At 47.4% G+C, this 21,774-nt stretch overlaps 1 protein-coding gene across 1 annotated transcript in view; it reads left to right on the top strand.

Annotated features, from left to right (window-relative positions):
• Positions 1 to 21,774, top strand: part of LOC119387287 (furin-like protease 1, isoforms 1/1-X/2) — a gene marked incomplete in the record, with an annotated part of 197,772 nt that overhangs the window by 118,035 nt on the left and 57,963 nt on the right. Inside the window, 1 exon segment of the mRNA XM_037654629.2 lies at positions 4,604 to 4,702. Within this exon segment, the coding sequence (XP_037510557.1) occupies positions 4,604 to 4,702 (99 nt within the window).

The raw sequence follows: 21,774 nt of genomic DNA, 5'->3' as shown, positions 1-21,774 counted from the left end.
CGTTTCCCAAAATGTAATCCCACGCTTTTTCCGGATACACTGCAAGCATCCTAATTCGCTGGTTAGTTCCTTGTAGCTTGAGCTTTATGCGTTGTTTTTGTTTTAATTATAATGGCGTTATTCTCTGCCCTATTAAACATTTTACTCTGTCATGGTGCTATAGTTCGCGGGAGAAAAGAAAAAAAACGCTTAAAACAAACTGCACCATCAGTCAGAGGCGAACCAATATCGCTTTACGACGTTGCAGTTTAATGAAGTTGCGTTATCGCGGACGTAGCCGTGCGCCGCGATGCTTTATTAATGCTGCTTTGTGAAATTGGTTGCCCCTTTGTTCACGAAATTTGAGAAAGAAAAAAAAAAACATCCTTCGTAGAGCGCCAGCGGGCGTTAACTTGGCTGTAAACAAGGCGTCAACATCGCGCGCTCAGCTGCACTTGCCCCATCACTCAAACTTCTTTCGTTAACTTTTTTTTTTTTTTTTCCTTTAGTCGACTGACAACCGTTTGTTTTCGAGCATCCACCTCCTCCTCCTCCTCCTTCACCACCGCTTTCCCGCATAGCACCGGTGCCCCGGGACGAAGCGTCTCAGTCGGGGGGCCGTCAACGTTGCGCCCACAGCGGAGCGCGCGAACCGCGTTGCCGAGGCGGACAGCGATTCACGCTGGCTCGAATAAATCATGTTTATCGCGGAAACTGAAAGTTGAGAACTGTATAAGGGGTGCGCTTCGATCGAGTGACTTTCTTTCGTCTCTTTATATTTTCTGTTCTCAATTTTAGTGCGCGTCGTTGCGTTGCGGGAGGTGCGTTAGAGAAATGCGTGGCCGCAGCCGTGTGTGATCTTTTTTCGTTTTGTTTTGCTTACGCCTCTCTTTCCATCTACGTGTTGGCGAAAGTGCCGTCCTTCTACGCCTCGCTTTCCCGTAGTCTTTGTTTTTTTCTTTTTCTTCTTCTTTTTTTGAAGCTGTCTTTCTCGTCATAGTCGACCAAAGTTTCCCTGCAACTTACGTATAAATAGATGTTGACAGGTCAAACAATGGTTTCTGAAGGGGCCTGTTCAAAGGTCCTCTCGATCTGCGTACAAGGTCGGTGGGTCGAGAGACCTCTTTTCCCTTGGTTACTTACTACTGGATCGGTAACTTTTTCATTTTTTTTTTAATCTTTACGCCGCTACGACCTTGTTGTCTTCTCCGGACTGTCGCTTCGCAGCCGTTGTGTACTTTTGTTGATACGCGCCGTCGTTTCTGTGCACGACCGGAGCAACAAGTCTCGTTTTAGTTTTCTTTATACTCTCGCCTTTTACCTTCGTGCGACCTTTTTTGTCGTGAAGCGCTGCAGCGTTCGACTTCGCCCGTGTGATTAAACTGTCTCTGTAGTCTTGTATCCTGAATCCTTTTTTATCTTTCTGCCTTTTGGCTTAGGGATATCAATGTGTAACTGACTGTCCAGCGCTTCTGAATGTTCGCTTAGGGCTATAGAAGATGGACACATGTATTGAGAAACTGTGCCGGGCTGTGTCTAGCTTTCGTTCTCTCTATCCTTTTTTTCAAATATATATATATATATATATATATATATATATATATATATATATATATATATATATATATATATATATATATATATATATATATATATCCGTGATGCTACTTGATACGTGTAGCGCACGCATAGTCGCGCTCGACACGTCGAACTAAAGTTTAGTTTCCTGCTGACCATAAAAGCTTACGACGCACTATATAAAGCTCATTACATTGCAGTAAGCGCATGGAGGAACTGTGACGCAGGTGTTTGGGAGCATTGATAGTTGTTGTTCGTACAGGACGTATCGAAATGGGGAACAGCTATTGTTGAACGGACCATTAATTGCTATTAAGTTCAACAACCACTTCGGCGGCGCATGTTTCGACTTTGAGAGTGTATGCCTGCTCGGGTTGCGCAGAAGTTAGTCCCTCCGCATCTTCTACAAAAATGTGTTACACCTTCGCATCTGTTTCTACACGTTCAATTACCGACCCGTCATGATGGTCAAGTGGTTGTGGTGCTCGACTGCTGACCCGAAGGTCGCGGGCTCGAATCCCGGCCGCGGGGGCCGCATTTCGATGGGGTTGAAATGCTAGAGGCCCGTGTACTTAGATTTAGGATTTAGGTTAAAGAACACCAGATGCTCAGAATTTCCGGAGATCTCCGCTACGGCGTCTCTCATCATATCGTGGTTTTGGGACGTGAAACCACAACAATTATTATTACATTTTAATTATGGGGGTGTAGTATGCGTAATAAAACTGGCCACTATCTTTCGTAGAATATTTCGTAAATGCAGGAAAGCTTTCTATAAGCAGGTGTTCCTCTCTGTCAAGGTGCTGTTGCTGTATGCTTAACCGTTCCGAAGTATTACGTCCATTTCTCATTTTTCCGTCATGGCGCCGCGAATATATTTAATGGAATATGCGATTAAAAGAAAGCAGTTTAGCGGAATCTCATTAAGGGCCCCTGAATACCACTGTTTGTGCTATTGACGATGGAATAAACATTATATCTTCTATTCTGGTGTTGCTGTGTCGCTCTCGCATATTTTTGCCGCGTTCAATAGGGCTTCTTATGCGCAAGCTGTTTACACAACTTAGCACGCGGCTGGTGTAGAAACGCAATCCCGTACATCGCTCTGCGCCGTACGTGGGCGCGCTGCGCGCGTTTCCTGTTTTGCCGCTTGTTTTCGCAGTATAGCTTGAAGTCGTTGGATACCAAGACTAGGCAAAACTAAACATGAATGTTTGTGCTACAGGTCCGCTGTGTTTTCGTTCACTTAAATTTCAACCGCTTAAGCAGAAAGTTATACCCTTACATACAATTATATCGGGCCTGGTTTCTTCGACTACAGAAGGATCAGAAGGATCGGATTTTTTTAACGCAAAGGCTCCGTTGCATGACGCTCCTGCAGTGTACACGCATGCCACGGACGTCACAAAGCAAGGAGGAAGGAGGGAAGGTTCTTCCACGTGTTCATGCCATTATAATTTTAGTTAGTTTCATTTTGTCACTGTAAAAAAAAATTCTTGATTGCTTCTTTTTTTCAGACTTTTTCTGCGGTTATTTTTTTCTTCTTGCGTGTAGTCGGCAGCAGTCCATCCTCTACCGGTTTCCGTTCACCCGTACCTTTTTTTGTCACCGCTCTCAGTTCTTTCGGCGACAACACTGGTTTTGCTGGCACCGCTTCGTGCCGCACGACACCGTGCACGGACGAGACGATGTCGACAGCGAGACATTGTGTCCCGGCGCTCAGCCGCTTCCTGTTTCTCGGTTTGCTGAGGACGACTAACTGCGAGAGCTGGCACGAGTGAACGTGATGATGCGATGACGCGTCACGCTCCTTTTAATGGCACGTAATACCCATTGTCTCCTGGCAGCGTGCCCGTGCATATATATGTACTTACGCGTCCATGTGTCTGCTTATGGGCCGGTAATAGTATGTGAGGCCTTTGTTTCGACTCTTCTCGTGACCTCGGCGGAATGCGGCTTCCTTCTCTCGACTTCATTGTCTTCTTTAGCACTTTGCTGTTCGCGTTTGTTTAGGTAGCGTATCTACGTATTCTCTACGCGCGCCGCTTCTGCCTGCATTGCAACTTGCGCTAGTTATGTGGTTTGCCTTGGGGCGGCCGTCGTCTGTGCCATTTGCGCGCGCATAACTTTTCGAGCAACACAGCAGAGGCTGCGTACAGACGTAATAAAGGGCCGCTCGTAGATGGAAGCGGCGCAAGCGTGGCCCCCCAGGAAGGTGGGAAAACATCATTTGCTTGTTGCGTCCTTCAGATTGAGCTCGCGTGTTGCGTGTTATACTATGTATACGTACTGCGTTTCTCACGGGCGATACTGCGCAACTCTGTTAAGCTTTGAAGAAACTTGCCTGCTGCGGAGCTGGTGTTCGCTTCACAGGCAGTGCTTAGTTCTCACGACCCAGAAGGAAGCTAACTTCGATGGAGAACGCAAAGAGCCGTATATGGCTGAATCATCTGTTAACTAGAAATTTAATTGCCGGATTCCCGAAGAGCGTGTACTAATACGTGATTGCAGTCGCGAGACGCTTTTGGGTGGGCAGTGCGGACTTGATGCAAGTGTTTCGCACGCCATCTGGATATCCATCATGTTTCATTCTTGTTTAACAGTAAGGAGTCGATAAGGAATCCTTCAGGAGCTTAAGTTTCCACGTCTAGAATTTACGGGGGTGCTTCAGCGCAGCTCATGCTAACAAATTAGGTCTTCTGTTACTTATGCTGGTTACTCCTCGTATTGGTGTGAAAAGGTGCCTTTAACTACTATAACAATGCCTCTTTGATAGCGTGACTGCCGATGCATTTGTAGAATTCATCTTCGGTTGTCCTATCTGAGAAATTAGTCCCTTGGGAACGACATACGGCAATAAGACAAACAGCGTTACACGGGTGGTACATGTATGTGTATGTACAGAATCGGTGGTACGGAACTGTAAGTCTACCTCTTCTAAAAACCTGGCTATACTGACTAATCAGCGTTACATGCACCTCATGTCATTTTGGAACGGCACGTTTATCGAAATCCTCTACCTTTTCTTTCTTTTTCTCCCGTGCAGGTTCGGTCGTTTTCGCAACAGACCCTGAAGCGGCGCAGCAAGCGTGAATTCCGCGAAACCGTCCTCAACGATCCACGATGGTCGGAAATGTGGTACCTGGTAAGTGCAACGTTTTCTTTGGAACGCGCGTGTGCCTGACGACCAGATTGTCAACGAGATCTGTCAGCGGTTGCCAGACCACAACGTTTACAGTTGAAACCCGCAATAACGAAATCGGCGGGGAAAGGACAAAATTTCGCTCTTGCGGGAATTTCGTTGGCGCGAGAATGCGGCAGAAAAGACATGGAATTTACAAAAAAAAACCATTTTATTTCCAAAAGTCAGTAAGCTTGCTTTGGCGGGCCTTACCATGCAGCAATTTCATGCCTATCGATCGGGAATCTCGTTTGCCACGGCACAAAGTTCGCCCCATGCACCGGTTAGTGACGGCGGCACTGCGCTGTCACCAGTACCGTCATCAAGTGCGCCTAGAGGCGAACCTTCTTCCGGCTCCGCTGGATCAGCGCGGATCAGCGCAGAATCGTGGACAGCGAGCTGCACGCAACGCCGAATTCTTCGGCGATGTTCATTTTTTTCCTGCCCTTTTCCACCTCCCTGATGATTGCAGCCTTATCTTCCAGCGTGATGAACTTCCGCTTTTTCGTTGGAGGCGCCATCTTCACAGGCAGCGAAATCGGACGAATAAATCGCAACACACAGTTCACGTTGCACCAAACGACCAAGCAAACGCTCCACAAATGGCTCCGCACACGCGACCATGTGCGCGCAAAGCCGACAAAGCCAAGCACAGAGCCAAGCCAACAAACGAAACTCCATGAGGAATGTGGATTTGGCTACCTAGTCCGCGATAACGAGCAGGTGTTTCGGCAAACCATCATCATCATCATTGTCGCCAGCTTTATGTATTTACATTGTTCTAGAAGAACACTGTAATGTATTTTTGTAAACAATGATGGCGGCTGCTTCTCAAGTGCGCTGTAGCGATAGTTTTCACAATTTAAGTGTAGCATGAATGCATTTCAGCAGTTTTCGAATGTAGTTAATGTTGCGAGAGTAGATTATTTGCGCACTCGTGTTTCAAAAATTTCGTTAATGAGGGACTGCGGTATGAATATCTTTCGTAGTCTCGAGTTACGAAATGCATTGACTCCTATGGGCGTTCGCCGGTGCTCCGAAAATATTTCGTTGCGGTGAGAATTTCGTTCCCTCGGGATTTCGTTATCGCGGGTTTCGACTGTATCGCTGAAAACATTTCCGGACTTTCTTTGTTGTTGTTGTTTTTCGCTCCTTGGCTTCTTTGGAGAGCTTGGTAAACCCGTATACACTGAGGAAACCAGTTAGGACAAGTCCAATTCAAATCAACCCCGCGATTCCACCTGGGAAAGTGTACTGTATCACACTATCGAGACGGCGCATCAGTTTCTACTATCAGTGGAGTTGCGTTTCCATGGGGGCGCGGTCGCGCACTCTTTTAAACTTCCAGGTCACATCATCATCGATCCCCAGCACTTCGTGGCGGTCAAGTTCTGGCAAAATCGATGCCCATGCAAGGCAGGTGCACTGCACCAGCTCATTCGGGGAAACACGGATGACACTTTCGGTCACGCCATATTCCTCGAACCGCGTGCGTGCGCTGGTCGAGGTGTCCACTGCGGTTTTACTATACCCCCTCTATCATCTGCCGCCTTTGCTGTTTCTTTTTCTTTGTTTTTTTTTTTCGCTACACGTTACTGTATGGCATTCTCATTCTTAATGCTACTCGTCGTGGAATACGGTACCGTGCTTTTCTTCTGCCGAAGTGGGCATTTCGCGTGACTTTGTTTCATCGTGCACAACCGCTCGCAGACTGAATAGGACTTCCTTCGCGCTCTGTCGGCCGTCCATATTTTTTTCCTTCATTTCTTTTTCGCGTATGTTTGTGTGGTGGCTTTTCGCCCGACTGACCTTCACGCCGTGTTCTGTCGCCAATCGAGGCGAGCTCGAAGTTCACCCTCCCGTCGAGGTCTTAGCAACGGCCTTTTCTGTCACCGTTATCGAGCTGCATCCATGTCACTGTCCTTGAAGCGGCTAAAATAAAGGAAAGGCGCGGCAAGGGCCGAGCTGCGCAGGTGCCTGTGCGAGCAAGAACTCTGCGGTATATAATCCTTTTTCTTCTGGTCATTCGGCTTAGATTGAGAGGGAAATTGAAGACTTCAAAACGCGATAGATGCGATAACGAGCGTGTTTACGCTGCGGTGAATAATAGCGAAAGCAAGCTTTTGATTCGCTGGTATAGCTCCCGGAGTGAATCTTTTTAGTGTCAAGCGTACAAGTTTCTCGCCACATGCGAGTTTAAAAGGTACGCTGCGTTGGAGTCATTAATTGAGAGATAGAGATCGCGCCTCGTCGATTCATGACACGCAGGTCGGTGATCGCACTTGAACATACGTGTGTAAGTGTTGGCTTTTTCAGGTTTGTTCAATACACCGCGCAGCGTGTATTTTTATATTTCCGCCACAGCCGTGCTACTTGGTTTACAAGTCTGCATTAAACGGCGTGCGTATATCTTGCTGCGCAGGTGTCGGGAGCGCGTGATCCGTCTGTGCTGCGTCCTTGGCGAAAGCAAATCGGAATACGTAATTCCTTCTGATGACTGCGTGGCGCGTCATTAACGCGTTTCAGTCTTCTGATGTGTAGTGCTTTTTGTGCTGCACGGAATTGTCTTCGGAACCGGTCTCGTGCGCATGGTGCGCAAGTGGTGATCTCACTCTGAGCTGTTGCAGCTCCATGCTCTGTAACAGTATGTATAGAAGCGATATTTGTGTACCTTAAGCATTTCTATCGTGAATTCGTATACGATGCACAGTTTTGACACTACGTGCGTGGCAACCACTCCGAATGAGTTAGGAGGCTGTCAGGGCTATTTGTTGTAGCTTATGTCGATACAGCGTAACTCGATACTTCAAAAGCACTGAAGACACAAGCTCCCAGCGACAGGAGAAGCTCATTATGAGATATCTTAGGTGCTTCGTGTAGCCAGTTTCTTCCCTATCAATGCAACACCTTTGTGAACCGGCAGAGAGATTGAGTGGATGAAGGAACACCTCGCTGCATGATATATTTCGTTCCTTGTTCTCCCGGATGTCTTGCCTGCCGAATGAATCAGCAGTGATAGACTGATATCATCGGATGTTAAGTGCTTTGAACTGAGTGGAACGTCCTTGCGATGTTTTATGCGCTATGGTAGCTGTGGAAGTGCAGCTGAAGTGGCCGGTCATCTTTTTTTTATCGATGTGAGTCAGCTTGGTATTGTATCTACATCGGCCTTTGTTATTATCGCGATGCCCTGCCACAATTGTGACGTCATCGTTGGTTGCATTGTGATTTCACTCGCGCTACTGAGCTCTGACACGGAACTCCACTTCAGGAGGACATGTTGCTGAGGATTTCCATAGCGCTGCGCAACAGCACACCACCGCGATGAAAGACGCGCATGCGCACGTCACACGCGCTCGCGGGCTCACATATGCTATATAGCGTCTGAACTTGGGCTACAGTCGCAGGCGTATAGCAAAACGTACGCGACAGAACACAAATATTGTAATGTTGCACACGAAGCCTAATACGGAGACTATACTTATCGTAAGGTCACTTCACGTCATCCCCTCTTTTTCAGCATAATAGGTCATGTATGGTCTCATTAATGTTATGAAAAAACGTGTTACTCAACTAACCGGCCTCCAGTCATGATGTTAGTGCATTTGTGTTGTTCCTTCTCTCCTCATGTTTCCTTTGTGTGTAGTTAAGGTAGGTAGCAGATGTGCTTCAGCAAATGGTTTGTTGCCGCTAATGGTATGCTGAGTTTGTCTTTCACTGGCGTCCTAATTAAGTTTGATTTGCTGTTATTTGAAAACTTGTAAAATATAGTCAACTTACGTGTCGCAGATTTTAAAAATTCGCGCTTATGGTATAAAAAGTAACGCTTCTTTGTCGAGAAGCAGTCGAACTTGTTTTAATGTTATTTTTTTTTTGGGGGGGGGGGGGGAGGGGAGGGGTGGCTCGGTTAAAACAGCGAGACTGAAATAAGTGGTAGCGCTATTTTAACTTCTTTCTTTTTATTTTTTTTACTCGGTAACCTGTAATTTGCTTGTGCAAAGTGCATGCCTCATGCGCAATTATTGCCTTCTGACAACGCGGAAGATGACTATATGTAGTGGCTCAATGCCACCCCGCCTGCCAATGAACGTTCGTAGCCGGTTTCGCCTGTACACTATCTTTATTTATCTCATTCTCGTATATGCAGGCTGTCTCGTCGAAGGTTCTTCCTCGCCATTCGTGCTCACTGGAGGCGTTGTAATGACGAGAGCAATTACTGGTTTTGTTTACGCAGCCTGCGCTATCGCGGGAAGGCACGTGTTGTTTCAAGGTTATCGGCAGATGGTGCTTCCTGTAATCTTGGTTAATTTTGTTACTCTATGCAGCGGCAATTTGCTAAGAAAGTTGCTTTCATAAACTTCCACACCTTTATTGTGGGAAGGTCGGACACTTCTTTCACCTCGGGTGCGGTAAGCCGTTTGAAAAGTAAACAAAGCCTCCCCTTATAAGGGCTTCAAAAAACGCGCCACTCAGCGCGTACTGAAACTGGCATACCTTCGGCAAGTGAGAAGTTCCTCACTGCGAACGAGCCAAATCATTGAGGCATGCAACTACTTCCTGCTTCCTACTAATCAGAACGCATTTCAGTCCTTAATTTTAAACGATAGCGTAATACGGTGTAATGTTGCCATCGTCAATATCCTAATTGAACGGATGTATTAGCTTCGTAATAAGCTTTCGTTGAGCTCTCGTTATGAGAGATCCGGCGAGTTACCGTGCTTGGAGAGGTTGGCGATGCGATATCGCTAACGGCATGGATCGTAACAATAATTTCTGGTGTGTTGCGTGCCAATTAAAACCACGATGATTATGTCCTACTTTGTAGCGGAAGGATACTAAATTATGTCGAACTCGTAGGTTTTGTTAACGTGCACCTAAATGAAATTGCACGGGTGTTCTTTGCATTTCGCCCCAATCGAAATGCGCCCGCCGTGGCCGGGAATCGAACCCGCGCCCTCAAGCTTGGTGTGGATCGAAGAGAAGTGTGATAGAGGAATAGGGGTGTTCAAACATAACCACACCTACGCTGGCAGACACCCTGCTTTCCTTGCGAAAAAAAAAAAAAAAAGCTGACAAGAAAGATTTTTTTTTTCTTTAGTAAACACTAAATTTGTCGATCTATTTTTTCCTGGGTTAAACGACAGATTATCGATGTCTGCGTTTCAAGCTTGTTATGATATTCCTTTAATTTGGGGGTCGCAGGGGAGGCGCGTGCAAAGGCGGTCAGCGTCCGTACCGCGTCCCTCGTGGATCCAAAGTGCAGATACGGTGCGTTGAACCCTAAAAAATATTGTTGAGGTACTCTCGGCGTTCTATTCGTTACGTCGTTTGCATTCCGTTAAAAGCCGCCCGAACACTCTGAACGTTGTGCACGCACGCACGCACGCACGCACGCTAGTCGGCCGCACAGTGTATGCAGTGGCTCGACGACGCGTGAAAACATCCGTGCTGCGGAGCAAACATCCGAACGAAAACACGGAAGCCGCGGTGGCCGCGCTGTTTTTGTTTCACTTCTCTTTTAAAACTACAGGTTCACGGTCTTCCGTGTATGTTCTACGCTGGCCGAAAAGGTAGCATAAATAGCGCAAATTAGTCAGCCACGTCATCCCTTTATTTTTTGAATATGTAAGAGTTGTAAAGAGGCGAAAAACAAACAAGCCAACCGACTTCGAATACATCGAGGCAGCGGCGTTTATTTTGGCTTCCACGCCAAAGTGATACATGCGCGCGGTTATAAACGGTGACTGCGGAAGTTGCAACGATGCGGCTGAAGCCCGACGGGAAAAAAAAAATTAATTAAAAAAAAAGCTTAAGTTTGAGGCTAAGTAGAACGAACTGTTTTCAATTTCTTTCTGATTTTGATATATCGGCTGCTTTATTTTGTCTTATTCGTTGTATGCAGAATAATTCTACAGGCTGTGAAAATTAAGTTTAACCACGGGATCTATGTGTATAACTGACTGCCTGTGCTGTTTTGCTTGTTTAAATCGCCTTAGCGCTGAAAGGTGTACGTTCAAAAGATGTGTAAACAGACCGGAGAGTTCATGCGGATTAAATAACGCGGCAAAACATTAAAGTAAAAAAAAATGAATAGCAGCCTAACTTTTTTTCCTCTCTTTTTTTTTTTTGCCTTGCATCAGCGATATCGGGTTTCCTGTTTTCCTTACAGCACAGCACGGCTGGGCGAATTGATTACCCTCTAATGAGCTCCTCAGGCCGTGCGCGCACTCTATACTACAATGCGCGCATGCACATACTGCGCTTGTTAGGTTGAATAGTTAAGTATCTGCTCAGGCGTTACCTTCCAAAGCAAGGCAGAACAACATAAATGTTTATAGTCTGTACTTATCGTGCAAACACCAAGTACTGCTTCAGTTACCGTTCGTTCTACCGTTACATCTGCAGCAAGAAAAAAAGACAGCAGCTGTCTAGAAACACCAGACCTCTAGAAGCGTGGTACAAGAGAGGTGGAAAGAGCTGGAAAGACGCATTGTTAGACCTGTTGACGTCGACACGCCATGAAGATTGTTTGTAGACGTCTTAGATTTCACGAGCAACGCAATATATATGAATCTACAGATATATGTGGGACGTATGTTCCCCTGCGTGCTTTGTGTTGACACTATTGCACGTATCGTGAATCACCAGCTCGCTCAATCAGCCATTCGGACAAGTATTGTTTGACCCTTTGTTCTTAAACAGCCTGCCCGTTTTTTAGTGGCAGGAGTACCTATAGTCGGGTACAACTTTAGAAGGCAGCGCCATTTTCCCCTCAAAGGCGGATGCACACGAGCCTCCACCAATAGGCGCGCACACTTCAGGTGACGTCATGAGCCGGACGGCCGATGACCCCGCCGACGGAGATCATGTCTACCATGCAGCGGGACTATTTATTTAGTCGCGGAGGCAATTGGCTGCTGCGATTCGGTCATCTGGGCGGGGCCTCTCCTGTATTCTAAAGTTGTACCCAACTATGGTCACACACTCGTTTCTGTTCCACAAATATCCGTTCGAGCACTTGCATTCGGTTTCCCTAATATTCATAAAAAGTCTCCTAAAAATTAGAAATCAATGGTTATGCTTGAAGTTGAGAGCTTTGTTGGATATATATATATATGATATCGGAGCATAGTGACTTGACTTAAGATGAGGGCCGATTAACCGTCGGGATAATTAATGAAAATTAATTAATCGAGTTCGTTGAGATTGTGAGCATCTGGGATCGTTGCGCCACCTGGCGGAGGTTATCTCAAACACGCGCTTCTTTATACGTGGCCTCTGAGATCCGTTTCGGCAGCTCGCGAATCCCAAAGTCAACCTTATGAATACACCAGGGCACACGAACGCCCACGTACCAGGCACCCAAGTGAAGCATTAGGATCGCCTCCGGAATTTTTAGTGTCTGCCTCCATCTGACAAACATACTGCAAATCTATTTCATACGTGATCCGTTTGTTTGTTTGTTTGTTTGTTTGTTTTTTGTTTGTTTGTTTTTTGTTTGTTTATTTGTTTTTTGTTTGTTTGTTTGTTTGTTTGTTTGTTTGTTTGTTTGTTTGTTTGTTTGTTTGTTTGTTTGTTTGTTTGTTTGTTTGCGGCAGCGTACTGTCGACCGCAAAAGTTTGCGGGATGTGGAGCGCGTGGCCGAGCGACGGAAAACTGCATTGCTGCGTCACCTACCGTGATGCGGCCGGTGTTGAGGCTATCGGCCGCAGCCTCCGCGATTAGATCCGGCAGGCACGTTATCTAAATGCGCCGTCGCTAATCGCCGAGGCCGATAGCCTCAACACCCCGCCCATCACGGTAGGTGACGTAGCAATGCAGTTTTCTGTCGCTCCGCCACGCGCTGCAGATCCCGCAAACTTTTGCGGCCGACAGTACATTCGCTACACTTCTGAAGAAGGTCTGATTGCATACACCCGCCTTGCTTCGTTTCAGGAGAAGAAAAGGCGACCGAGCACGCAATTAACTTTTTTTTTTCGCGTGCTAGTTGAGTACGAATCGAACAGGTGCGGCGGTGTCAGAAAGCCGGTGATTATATTCGTTGCCGGAATGCACCTCCGGAAATTAACGCATCACGACTGCAGCATCTCGCATCATCGATGAAGTGAAATTGAGTTTCACGTACCCCTATCGTGCTTGCCTTTGTTTTACCGCGTCTGAAAGTCCTTGGAGAGGTAATGACCCTTTCTTTGTTTGATCTTTTTTTGCCGTCACAAGGCTCTTGCAATTCTTCTTTCGAAAATGAGAATGTATGGGCCCGTCCTTGCTGCTCCGAGAACGCCCGATATGGATGAGGAGATAAGGGGATGCCAAGAAAAGAACCGAAAAAAAGAAAGCTAAAATGATGTGGTGAAAGTGGGGAGATTAATCTTCCAAGTGAACCGGCGTATGTGCGTGTATTGTAACATGCACGCATATAGGGACACCCAACGCGAGCGAGTTTTGTAGATATATACTTGTCAGGCCCGTAGCCAGGAATTTTTTTCGGGGGGGGGGGGGGGGCACTTGCTGAAAGTATTGACTGTTTGAGAAAAACGCCTATTTTCATTATTTATTTTCGATAAAAAACGAAATTTAGGTACAGTTTGTTCCCTCCTAGATCTGTACTACAGTTGACGCGATGACTGTTTTGGCTTATGCTGGTAGCAGAAATTTGGACTTGGTGCTCCAGTTAGCACGGATAACTTGCACCTTGTCCGTGTCCAGCGTTCGCCGTTGGTTATGTAGTGCGTTGCCATCAGTCATGCTTTCTAATTGTACAAGGTAGACATTTGTTTAGGCTAACGTAAGGTATAACTATTGTATCAACTCCATCTACACGGTGGTCGTCTCATTCGCGCACGCCTTGAGCGGCCAACCGGAACGCGCGCGTTGGTTAAAATGTTTAACACCTGCGTCTTACACATCAGCTAACATTACGGAGTTAACATGTTGCTCGATAACGTTCGCTCTGTGGGACCTTCCAAGTCGAGAGTGTAGTCATCACGGGGCGCGGATTGCTTTCACGGATTCGCTCGCTTTTGAAAAGGAGACGTATTTTTTTTTAACAGAAAGGGAACGGATTCTTTGGAATTGAGTAATAAAACTGACACGATAAGGAAAAAGCAACGGTTGTAAAAGCACAGTGACCCTATTATAAAGAGCCCTGCGGCGACTGCACACACAAAAGACTGGAAGCAGCCAGCTATCTCGAAAAAAGACCCCGGCACCGTATTATATAGCTTGGCCCCCCAAACTCCGTGGAACACAAGAACGGAAGGCGAGGTTGATAAGGATGTAGGAGAACAGAAGGGAAAAGTGTAGCGACTTTTTCTTTTTTTTTTTTTCCTTTTTGGACCACACAAGAAGCCGAGTGACTGAACGTTCTTCGTTTGCCTTCTATATATCTCTCCTTTCTTTCTTTCTTTTTTATTTAATACTCCGGTGTAGTACTGTAAGACACGGTCGACCGGGACTCGAAAATCGACACCGGCGAGCACTATCATCACATTTTCTCATTTTCGTCTTAGGTGGCCCACATTTTTTTTCTTTTCTTCCCAATTCTCTTTTCTCCGAGTCTCTATTCGCTCTTTTTACCTTTCAGCGCCTTTTCATTCGTTCGTTTTCTCATTAGCTTTCTTTCCCACGCATTGGTTCGATCTCTCGGCTCTCTCTTTGTAGATTGTTTCCTTGCTACTTTCTTTTCGTTGCTCCTCTATATATTTCGTTCCGCGATTCTTGTCTGCCAGGCCGGGCAATGCATCATTGAAGAACTCACTGCGGCCGGGATCGCTGGAGCGGCAATAGCCGGGACCGAGATAGCGCGCGCGGTTGCTCGCCGAACTGTACGAACGCGTATGTGCGCGCTGTCCGTGCGTGCGTTGGTGCGCGCGCTTTTTTTTTTTTTTGTAAAGACCGTGGTCACAGTCTTTCTCTCTCTCTTGCTGCCCATCGTCTCCCTTTGTTGCTCGCGCCTTATTTTCCTCTTGTGTTCCCGCGCTTTTTCTTACGTGGTTGAAGCCGGGATATAAATCGGTTACTGTGCCACATCAGCCGGCCTTGGCGCCTCGTCTAAGGCGGTGCATTAGAGGATCAAGAGAGAGAGAGAAAGAAAGAAGAAGACGATGCCGATGTAGTTGTACAGCTATAGTAGCATTGGTTGCCTGAAAATAGCCTCGCGTTATTTTACTTCTTTTTCTCACCGATATGTTATATGTCTGGCTTGAAAGAAATTTTGTTTCACGAAACTTCTTCGATAGTGTCGCAGAAAGCGTGTCGGCAAGTATAATGAATCTTCGCGGGAAAAACCTCCGGTGCCTCATTTTTTGCGAAAAGTTGTGTAAAATGTGCAAGTCGGTAAGGAACGGCGCGTCACTGCTGCGGCTTCACGGCGCTTCTCAACGATTCGCGAAGATGTCATGCGTCGCGGGCTGCGGTAGTTTATTGTGCCAGTTTCTTCGAATGCTGCTCAGTGTATACATTCTTCAGATTCTTCAGCATAATCTGAATATAGTGAACAGTATTCAAAGGAAAGAAAATGGGGGGGGGGGGGGGAGTGAAAAAGACTTTCCCGCGGCTGCGCTAATATCAGTCAGGGAGACTGGCGCTGAACAAGCAGTTCCCATGAGTCGCAAACATGCAGAACGGTTTCGTGCAGCTTCTATTAATTATGGCGCCGAAATCGAGAAGTGGACCTGTTATAAAGCAGGCAGTTAGCTTGATATAGCAACTGTTCCTCTTTGCCGCTGCTGCAGCGTATTCGCAACTACGAAGGAACCAAGTTCACATTTCGATAGGCTTTCTTCTCTGCTCGTATGTGCTTGTGGAGCCGCTCATTGCATCATTTCGGACTCGCAAGTTTCGCGGGAGGCTGTCACTGTTGCGAACAACGTCGGTACACCTCGCTGTCGTAACTCTCATAGATGCGTCCGTCTTTAATATTGCTGCTGTTCGTCACATTCGCATGTACGGAGGAGAATGTTTCATTGCAACAGGCAAATAACAATGCTCTTCTCCTGTGCACTTTTACTTCTCCTTCGAGGCGACTGGAAGGAGACGTCCGACTTCACCCTCTCCCGATATCATCTCTCCTCGCTTTGCATATGAAACGGCGAGATCTCTCAAGGGGTCTTCAGCCTTGCACTTGCGCGACGATCTCGACGCGACATACATCCAGCTCTCTCTCTCATATATCCGAAGAAAGCCGTCAGGCCGTGCGTGAGAGCTGGCTCGCTCGCTCCGTGCATTTTGTTCTCTCTATAGGGGCCACCGTTCAGGCAGCACGTCGCAGCAGCTGGTTGGTTGATGCTTCGTGCTTCCTCGGAGCTCGTCGCTTGCTTTCGCCGTGTAGCACGGTACGTGCGCGTCGTGGGGCCAGAAAAGATGACGAGTCGAGCGCGGGACGCGTCGCGCTGGCGTTTCCTCTGCGAGAAAGCTTCCACGTCGGACGGGCGCACGCTCTTTCCACCTGTCAAGCATGTTCGCGGGCGCCGTTTTAAATGCCGCAGGCCACGAACGTTGTCGTCGTCCTCGAAAGTGTCCGCGCCGTCGTGTCCTCAGTGGGTGACACGTTTTTTTTTTTTTTTTTTTGTCTGGAAGCGAGCTCTGAGAACGCGGCATTGGTTAGAGAGAGAGAGGTGATCTGAGTTCGTGAGGCAGTGAGATTTAGAACCTTGGAATCAAGAAACTTTCGCCTGTCGACGCTCAAGTGTGAGTGCGTGACTCAACTCTGTTGCTTGCTGAAAGGGTGAAGGTCCAGACGAAGCGGGTGACGTAAAAAACACGCACAAAAAAAATGCATGTGCCAGTATAGTAGGTGTCGCGCGACCATTGGACCGCCGTACTCTGGCCTGTGGCGCGAGTCCACTCCATCATCGTTGTAAGTTGATTTAAGTCTGCACTGCGAGGCAGAGCTCAGCCTCTGTCCTATGTTACCGCGTTCTTGTCACTCTGCTGATGCTAAAGAGCCCGGGTACCTATATTGAGGTGCACGTTGAAGAACAACATGGTCAAAATTCTCGGAGCCCCCCACTACGGCGTCCCTCATAATCATATCGCGGTTTCGGGTCCTAAAACCCCGATATATATTGCTATTTAATTTGTCTGTCAAGTCTTGTGCAAAACGTGATGGCCGGTCTTTTGCTGAGGGCAGCCAGTTCGCCGTGTTAATTTCCACCACCTGGACACGAGATAAAGTACGGTGCATAAAATCGCTTCGTGTGTGGAGCATTCGGAGAAGGTCATTTCCCGTTTCGGACCCCTATGCTGCCTGCTGCGCCAGGTGACACTACAGCGACGTACACGAGATTGCTCCCGTCATTTCCTCCCTCGCCGCTGCCTGCCGTTTCGCACAGACGTCGTTCACGTCGACGGGCTCAAGGCGTACCACTCTTCGTTCGACGCGCGGCTTTAGATGCTGCAGGATGACGCTCATTCTTTCCGGGACCACAGTGGTACACTGGTACGGGCCACTGCCGTTGAGAAGGAAGGAGCCAGTCGTGGCTGACAAGACGATGATCTTTCAGCCAGCGCTGGCTCTGCTTTAAAGCAGTGCGGTGTATCCGCTTATAGATATATGCCCATACTAGCCGACCGTCACCGTCTTCCACGTATAGCGATACGGAGAAAACGCTGGAATCAAGTATAACAGCGATACATCATTGGTAACAGTCTTTGCAGGGCTTGACTCATTAGCATCGCTATGTATACAGTACTCACGGATTGAACTGCAATAGGATTTAGGACTAAGCGAATTGGTTCAATTAGATGGCGATTTCTTTCGCTCGATGTCAGCTAGGATATCCGCTACCCCTGTTCGTTCCCTGACCCGTTCTGTCGTCCACCGATTTTTTTATTAACGTTACTCTTAACGTTTTTCGTTTCATTGCACGCTGCGTGGTCCTCGACTTTTTCTCTACTTGTTTTGTTAACCTCCGTGTTTCAGCCCCATGTGTTACAACGGGTAGTATGCAGTGGTTGTATACTTTTCCCTTTAATGACAGTGGCAGATTTCCCAACATTCTTTGGGAGTTCCTGCTGAATGCGCTCCAGCCCATTCTTAGCCTTCGGCGAATTTCCTTTTCTTGATTTATAGGCTCTCCTGTTAGTACTGAGTGACGCTTCGGGGCCGAGAAACCTCTGCAAGGCAAGCGTGTTACGCTAACGTTACTGCGAGACAGTTCGATCGGACGGCTCGAACTCTCTCAACCTGCATTCTTACTCCTTTCCTGCTGGACGTGAGCTCAGGTGAATGACCTTTTTCACCGCCACCGAGGAAAAAAAAAATCGCAAATGCAGTCGGCGTTTCGCAAGGGGGACTTGTATTTGTCAAGGGCTCCAATTAACTATACGTCATGCGCATTGCCCCAGATCGATTATTGCGCGTGCTCCATCATTAAACCTTAATTTCCCGCTCGACCTATAACCGTGGGCATTGACGTATTTGTTCGCTATGTATAGGAAAGTATAGGAAAGTATAGGAAAGCAGGGGTTCTCGGCGCGCCCCAAGATTCAAGCCGCGACGACGCGCGTGCGCGCGTCACTTCGAGTTAAACGTCGACCGCGCAGTTTTACTGCGCCCTCTTATTCTTCTCCTCTTCGCGCACTTTTTTGTTCCCCGAAGCTTCATCGATTTCTTTTTCTCGAGTCGACTCGAATTAGAGCGCGCAATCCTGGCGTTGATTGGAAATGCTTCTTCCCTTCAGCCGTGTGTGCAAGATTGGTTTTCGAGATTGGTTTCTGGGGCACCTTTGCCCCGTGCGGACTTAAATCGGGCGGGGTCGCGAGCTTGCTCTTCCATGAAGGAGATCCATCGTGAGAGAGAGAGAGAGGGGGGGGGAGAAAAAAAAAGTGGGGGGGGGGGGGGAGGTCACCTGTCGTGAAAGACATTTTAATGCCAGACATTTAAAGACAACTTTAATGCGTCGCCTTTACAGGCATTGGAATTCTGGGTGGATGCGACCTCTTTTGAAGCTGCAGTTTCCTGTACATAAAGACTGGAAATTGTGCGCTCGCTGTTTAAATGGAGGGAAGGAGGAAAGGAGTGAGCGGCGATAAATTAGTTTCTAAAGTTGCCGGTCCTCGCATAATTCCATACATCTGTTTATAAAAACGTTGCGTCTACTTGTTCTAATGCAGGTGACAGCTGTCGCTGACGTGTGGCGCCGTATTTTGTAATCTCAATTATTACCGTTGAGCAGCATTAATTGTCTGATGTTATCGTTAAAGCACTCCGAGCTTTATTTTTCATTCTACAGGTCGTACGGTGGTGTGTACAAGACGCGTTGCACGTGAAACTTGGGAGTGACTGAAGAAATATTGTTCTTCTTACGAATAAGATTAGACAACGGAACGACGGCTGTCAGTGTGGCTTTTCGTCTTAATCGAACATTTTGATCAATATAAATAATTGGCTTACGATATGGACCAAGTTAAAGTTATTCTGTAGCGTGCATTTTTTTCGCCTGCAGTTTTGATTTATTGCTTATGCTTTCGCGTATTGAAACAAGGAAGGTTTAAAGAAAATCTTGGGCATAAATGTAGCGCAACACATTGGCCTGTCGTTTGTTGCAATGAAATTCAATTCTTCAATGCGCAACAAAACAAATTTTTTACGAACGCCGAGAAAGACGTTGCTTTGAAGGTACCTTAGCCATTGAGTGGCCTCGAATGGAAGGCAACACAGAGAACTTTGATTTCGCTGCAACGCAAATAAAGTTTAGTTTTTAATTATTGGATAACCTGCGGAAGTGTGGCACGATGTGTTGCTTGAAGTAATGAATCTTCTTCTGTGCTAACCACATCTTCCGGCGAAATGCAGCCCACCCCTGTTCTTTTTTTTTTTTACATGGATTTGTTACTTTTATAAACAGAAGGGAGACATCACCGATTTCTTGAAGCATAAGCAGCGTGTATAAGCAAATAATGAGCGAAGCGTTATTCCCGAAAGGAAAACCACGTTTAGCCATGGGCTCGGATCAAATCTTGAAGATTCGAGGGTCACATAAAGCTCCGTGAATGTGCGATATATCGGCACATATACTCTACTTAACGTTCTACTCCCTGTTTTGCTCTTTTCGAGCACTTCTCCAAGCTCCCGCTAGTCAGCTCAACAAGTTCATTGCATTAATTTATTGTCTTCATTGTTTAAAAAAAATCACACCATCTCCCGCTAAAGGGGACCATGAGGCGATGCGAAGCAGTGTTTCAGCATGTAGAGCCGCGTTTCAGAGGTGGAGTGGAGAGGGGGAAATGGAAAGGGGAGGGGGAAAGGGGGAGGAGAGATGGGAGGGGAGAGGAGTAGTGAGGGGAAGTGACGAGGGGGGAAAGGAGAGGGGGATTGGAAAGGGGAGGGGAAAGGGAAGGGGAGAGGTGATGCGGAGAGGGGTAGGGGAGAGGGGAAGTGGAGAAGATTTGCGCATGCGCAGTAAGGGTGGTCACGCCGCACACCACCACCACCGGATTGAACTCCGCTATAAGATGCTTCACATCTAAAATATATGATTCGCAAGATCACATTAGCGCTCCTTCTGTGGTGCTGAATGTGATGCAGCTTTCAATTTCATCGACGATTGTTATACACTCTAAGAAAAAATCGAGTATTTGGGGAGTATTTCTGCCACACAACAATAATCGTCATCCACTTCGCGTACTTTCCTCGCGTTATCACCGTGGTCCCGGCACTTCCCGGTCACGAACCGCGCGCGCGTTATCAGCGCGACGTAGCATTCTTGATAGGAAAGTGACGAGTGAGTGAGTAACAACTTTATTAGTCGAAGGGGTGAGGGGTAAGGGAGGCTAAGCCACGAAGGCTGCCAGGCTGTGCTTCTCGATGATTTCTTCCGCTCGTTTCAGGACCCGTGTCTGGATGTCTCTGTCGTTGCTGGAGAGAAGGGCCTCCCATTGTTCCTCGGTGGGGGGTGAGCAAAGGAGGTCGGCGGGCGGGGGATCCTCCGGGCAGCCCCAGAGGATGTGGTTCAACGAGGCAACGTTGCCGCACAGGCAGCAGCGTGGATCGATGGCACCTGGGTGCATGTATGAAAATATGAGGGGGCACGGGAAGGTGCGGGTCTGTAGGCGACGCCAGGCGATCTCGGACCGCTTGGGAAGGCTGCTGTGAGGATGTGAATAGAAATATCGCTCGAGGCGATAGTGCTGAGTGATGTCGTGGTAGGTGACCAGGGGCTCCGGCACCAGGGCGTCCGACTCTGAGTGGCCCACCGCTCGGTCGACGAATCCTCGAGCGCGTTGGTGAGCTGTCTCGTTGCCGGGGTGACCCGAGTGGGCGGGGACCTAGATCAGGAAAGTGACGAGAGCCGGGTTTTCAAGAAAGGAAACACGAGCAAGTCGGATGACGATTATTGTTATGTGGCAGAAATACTCCCCAAATACTGGATTTTTTCTTAGAGTGTAGATTAAGCCATTTTTGTCATCACTGCGAACTCAGTTCGTGCTGAAACAACTTTCACTTTCGTCGTCCGTTTTTCTGATTTGTTCGTGTTTTCTTTTCTTCCGCTATTTATTTTGTGTGTATTTATGTATTTGATACGCGCCTTAGAACAATAAGCAGTTTTGAAGTTGGCGAGCATGCTCGTCTCGTTTTACTTTGTGATCCTTTGTTTAAGAAGTACAGCACAGTAAAATGGAGAAGCTCTTGAATACTTGGTTAGAAAACTGGTTATTGCAGGAAACCCCGCTAGCTATCTCTCTCTCTTTCTCTCTATCTATCACACACACACACACACACACACACACACACACGCACACGCACACGCACACGCACACACACACACACACACGCACACACACACACACACACACACACTTTCTCTGTACTGGGCACGGTACTTTTCCATCAACTTCTCTTGGCCGCACGCCAAAGATTATAGCGGTCCTTAATATCGGCTCAGTTTGCCCTTCAGTTCGGCTGGAGGTACGTCTCGACATCTTGCGGTATAAACCAGAAACTTAGGAAGTGAGCGAGATGAAGATAGCCGTTCTGCGGCTCGTTATTTGTCCTTTGCGCGCCCGTGCGTACTGCGCGCACATCCAGCAGAAGA

Source organism: Rhipicephalus sanguineus, chromosome 3, assembly GCF_013339695.2.
Source record: "Rhipicephalus sanguineus isolate Rsan-2018 chromosome 3, BIME_Rsan_1.4, whole genome shotgun sequence".
Lineage (NCBI taxonomy): Eukaryota > Metazoa > Arthropoda > Arachnida > Ixodida > Ixodidae > Rhipicephalus > Rhipicephalus sanguineus.
This window is presented reverse-complemented; position numbering and strand designations above follow the sequence as displayed.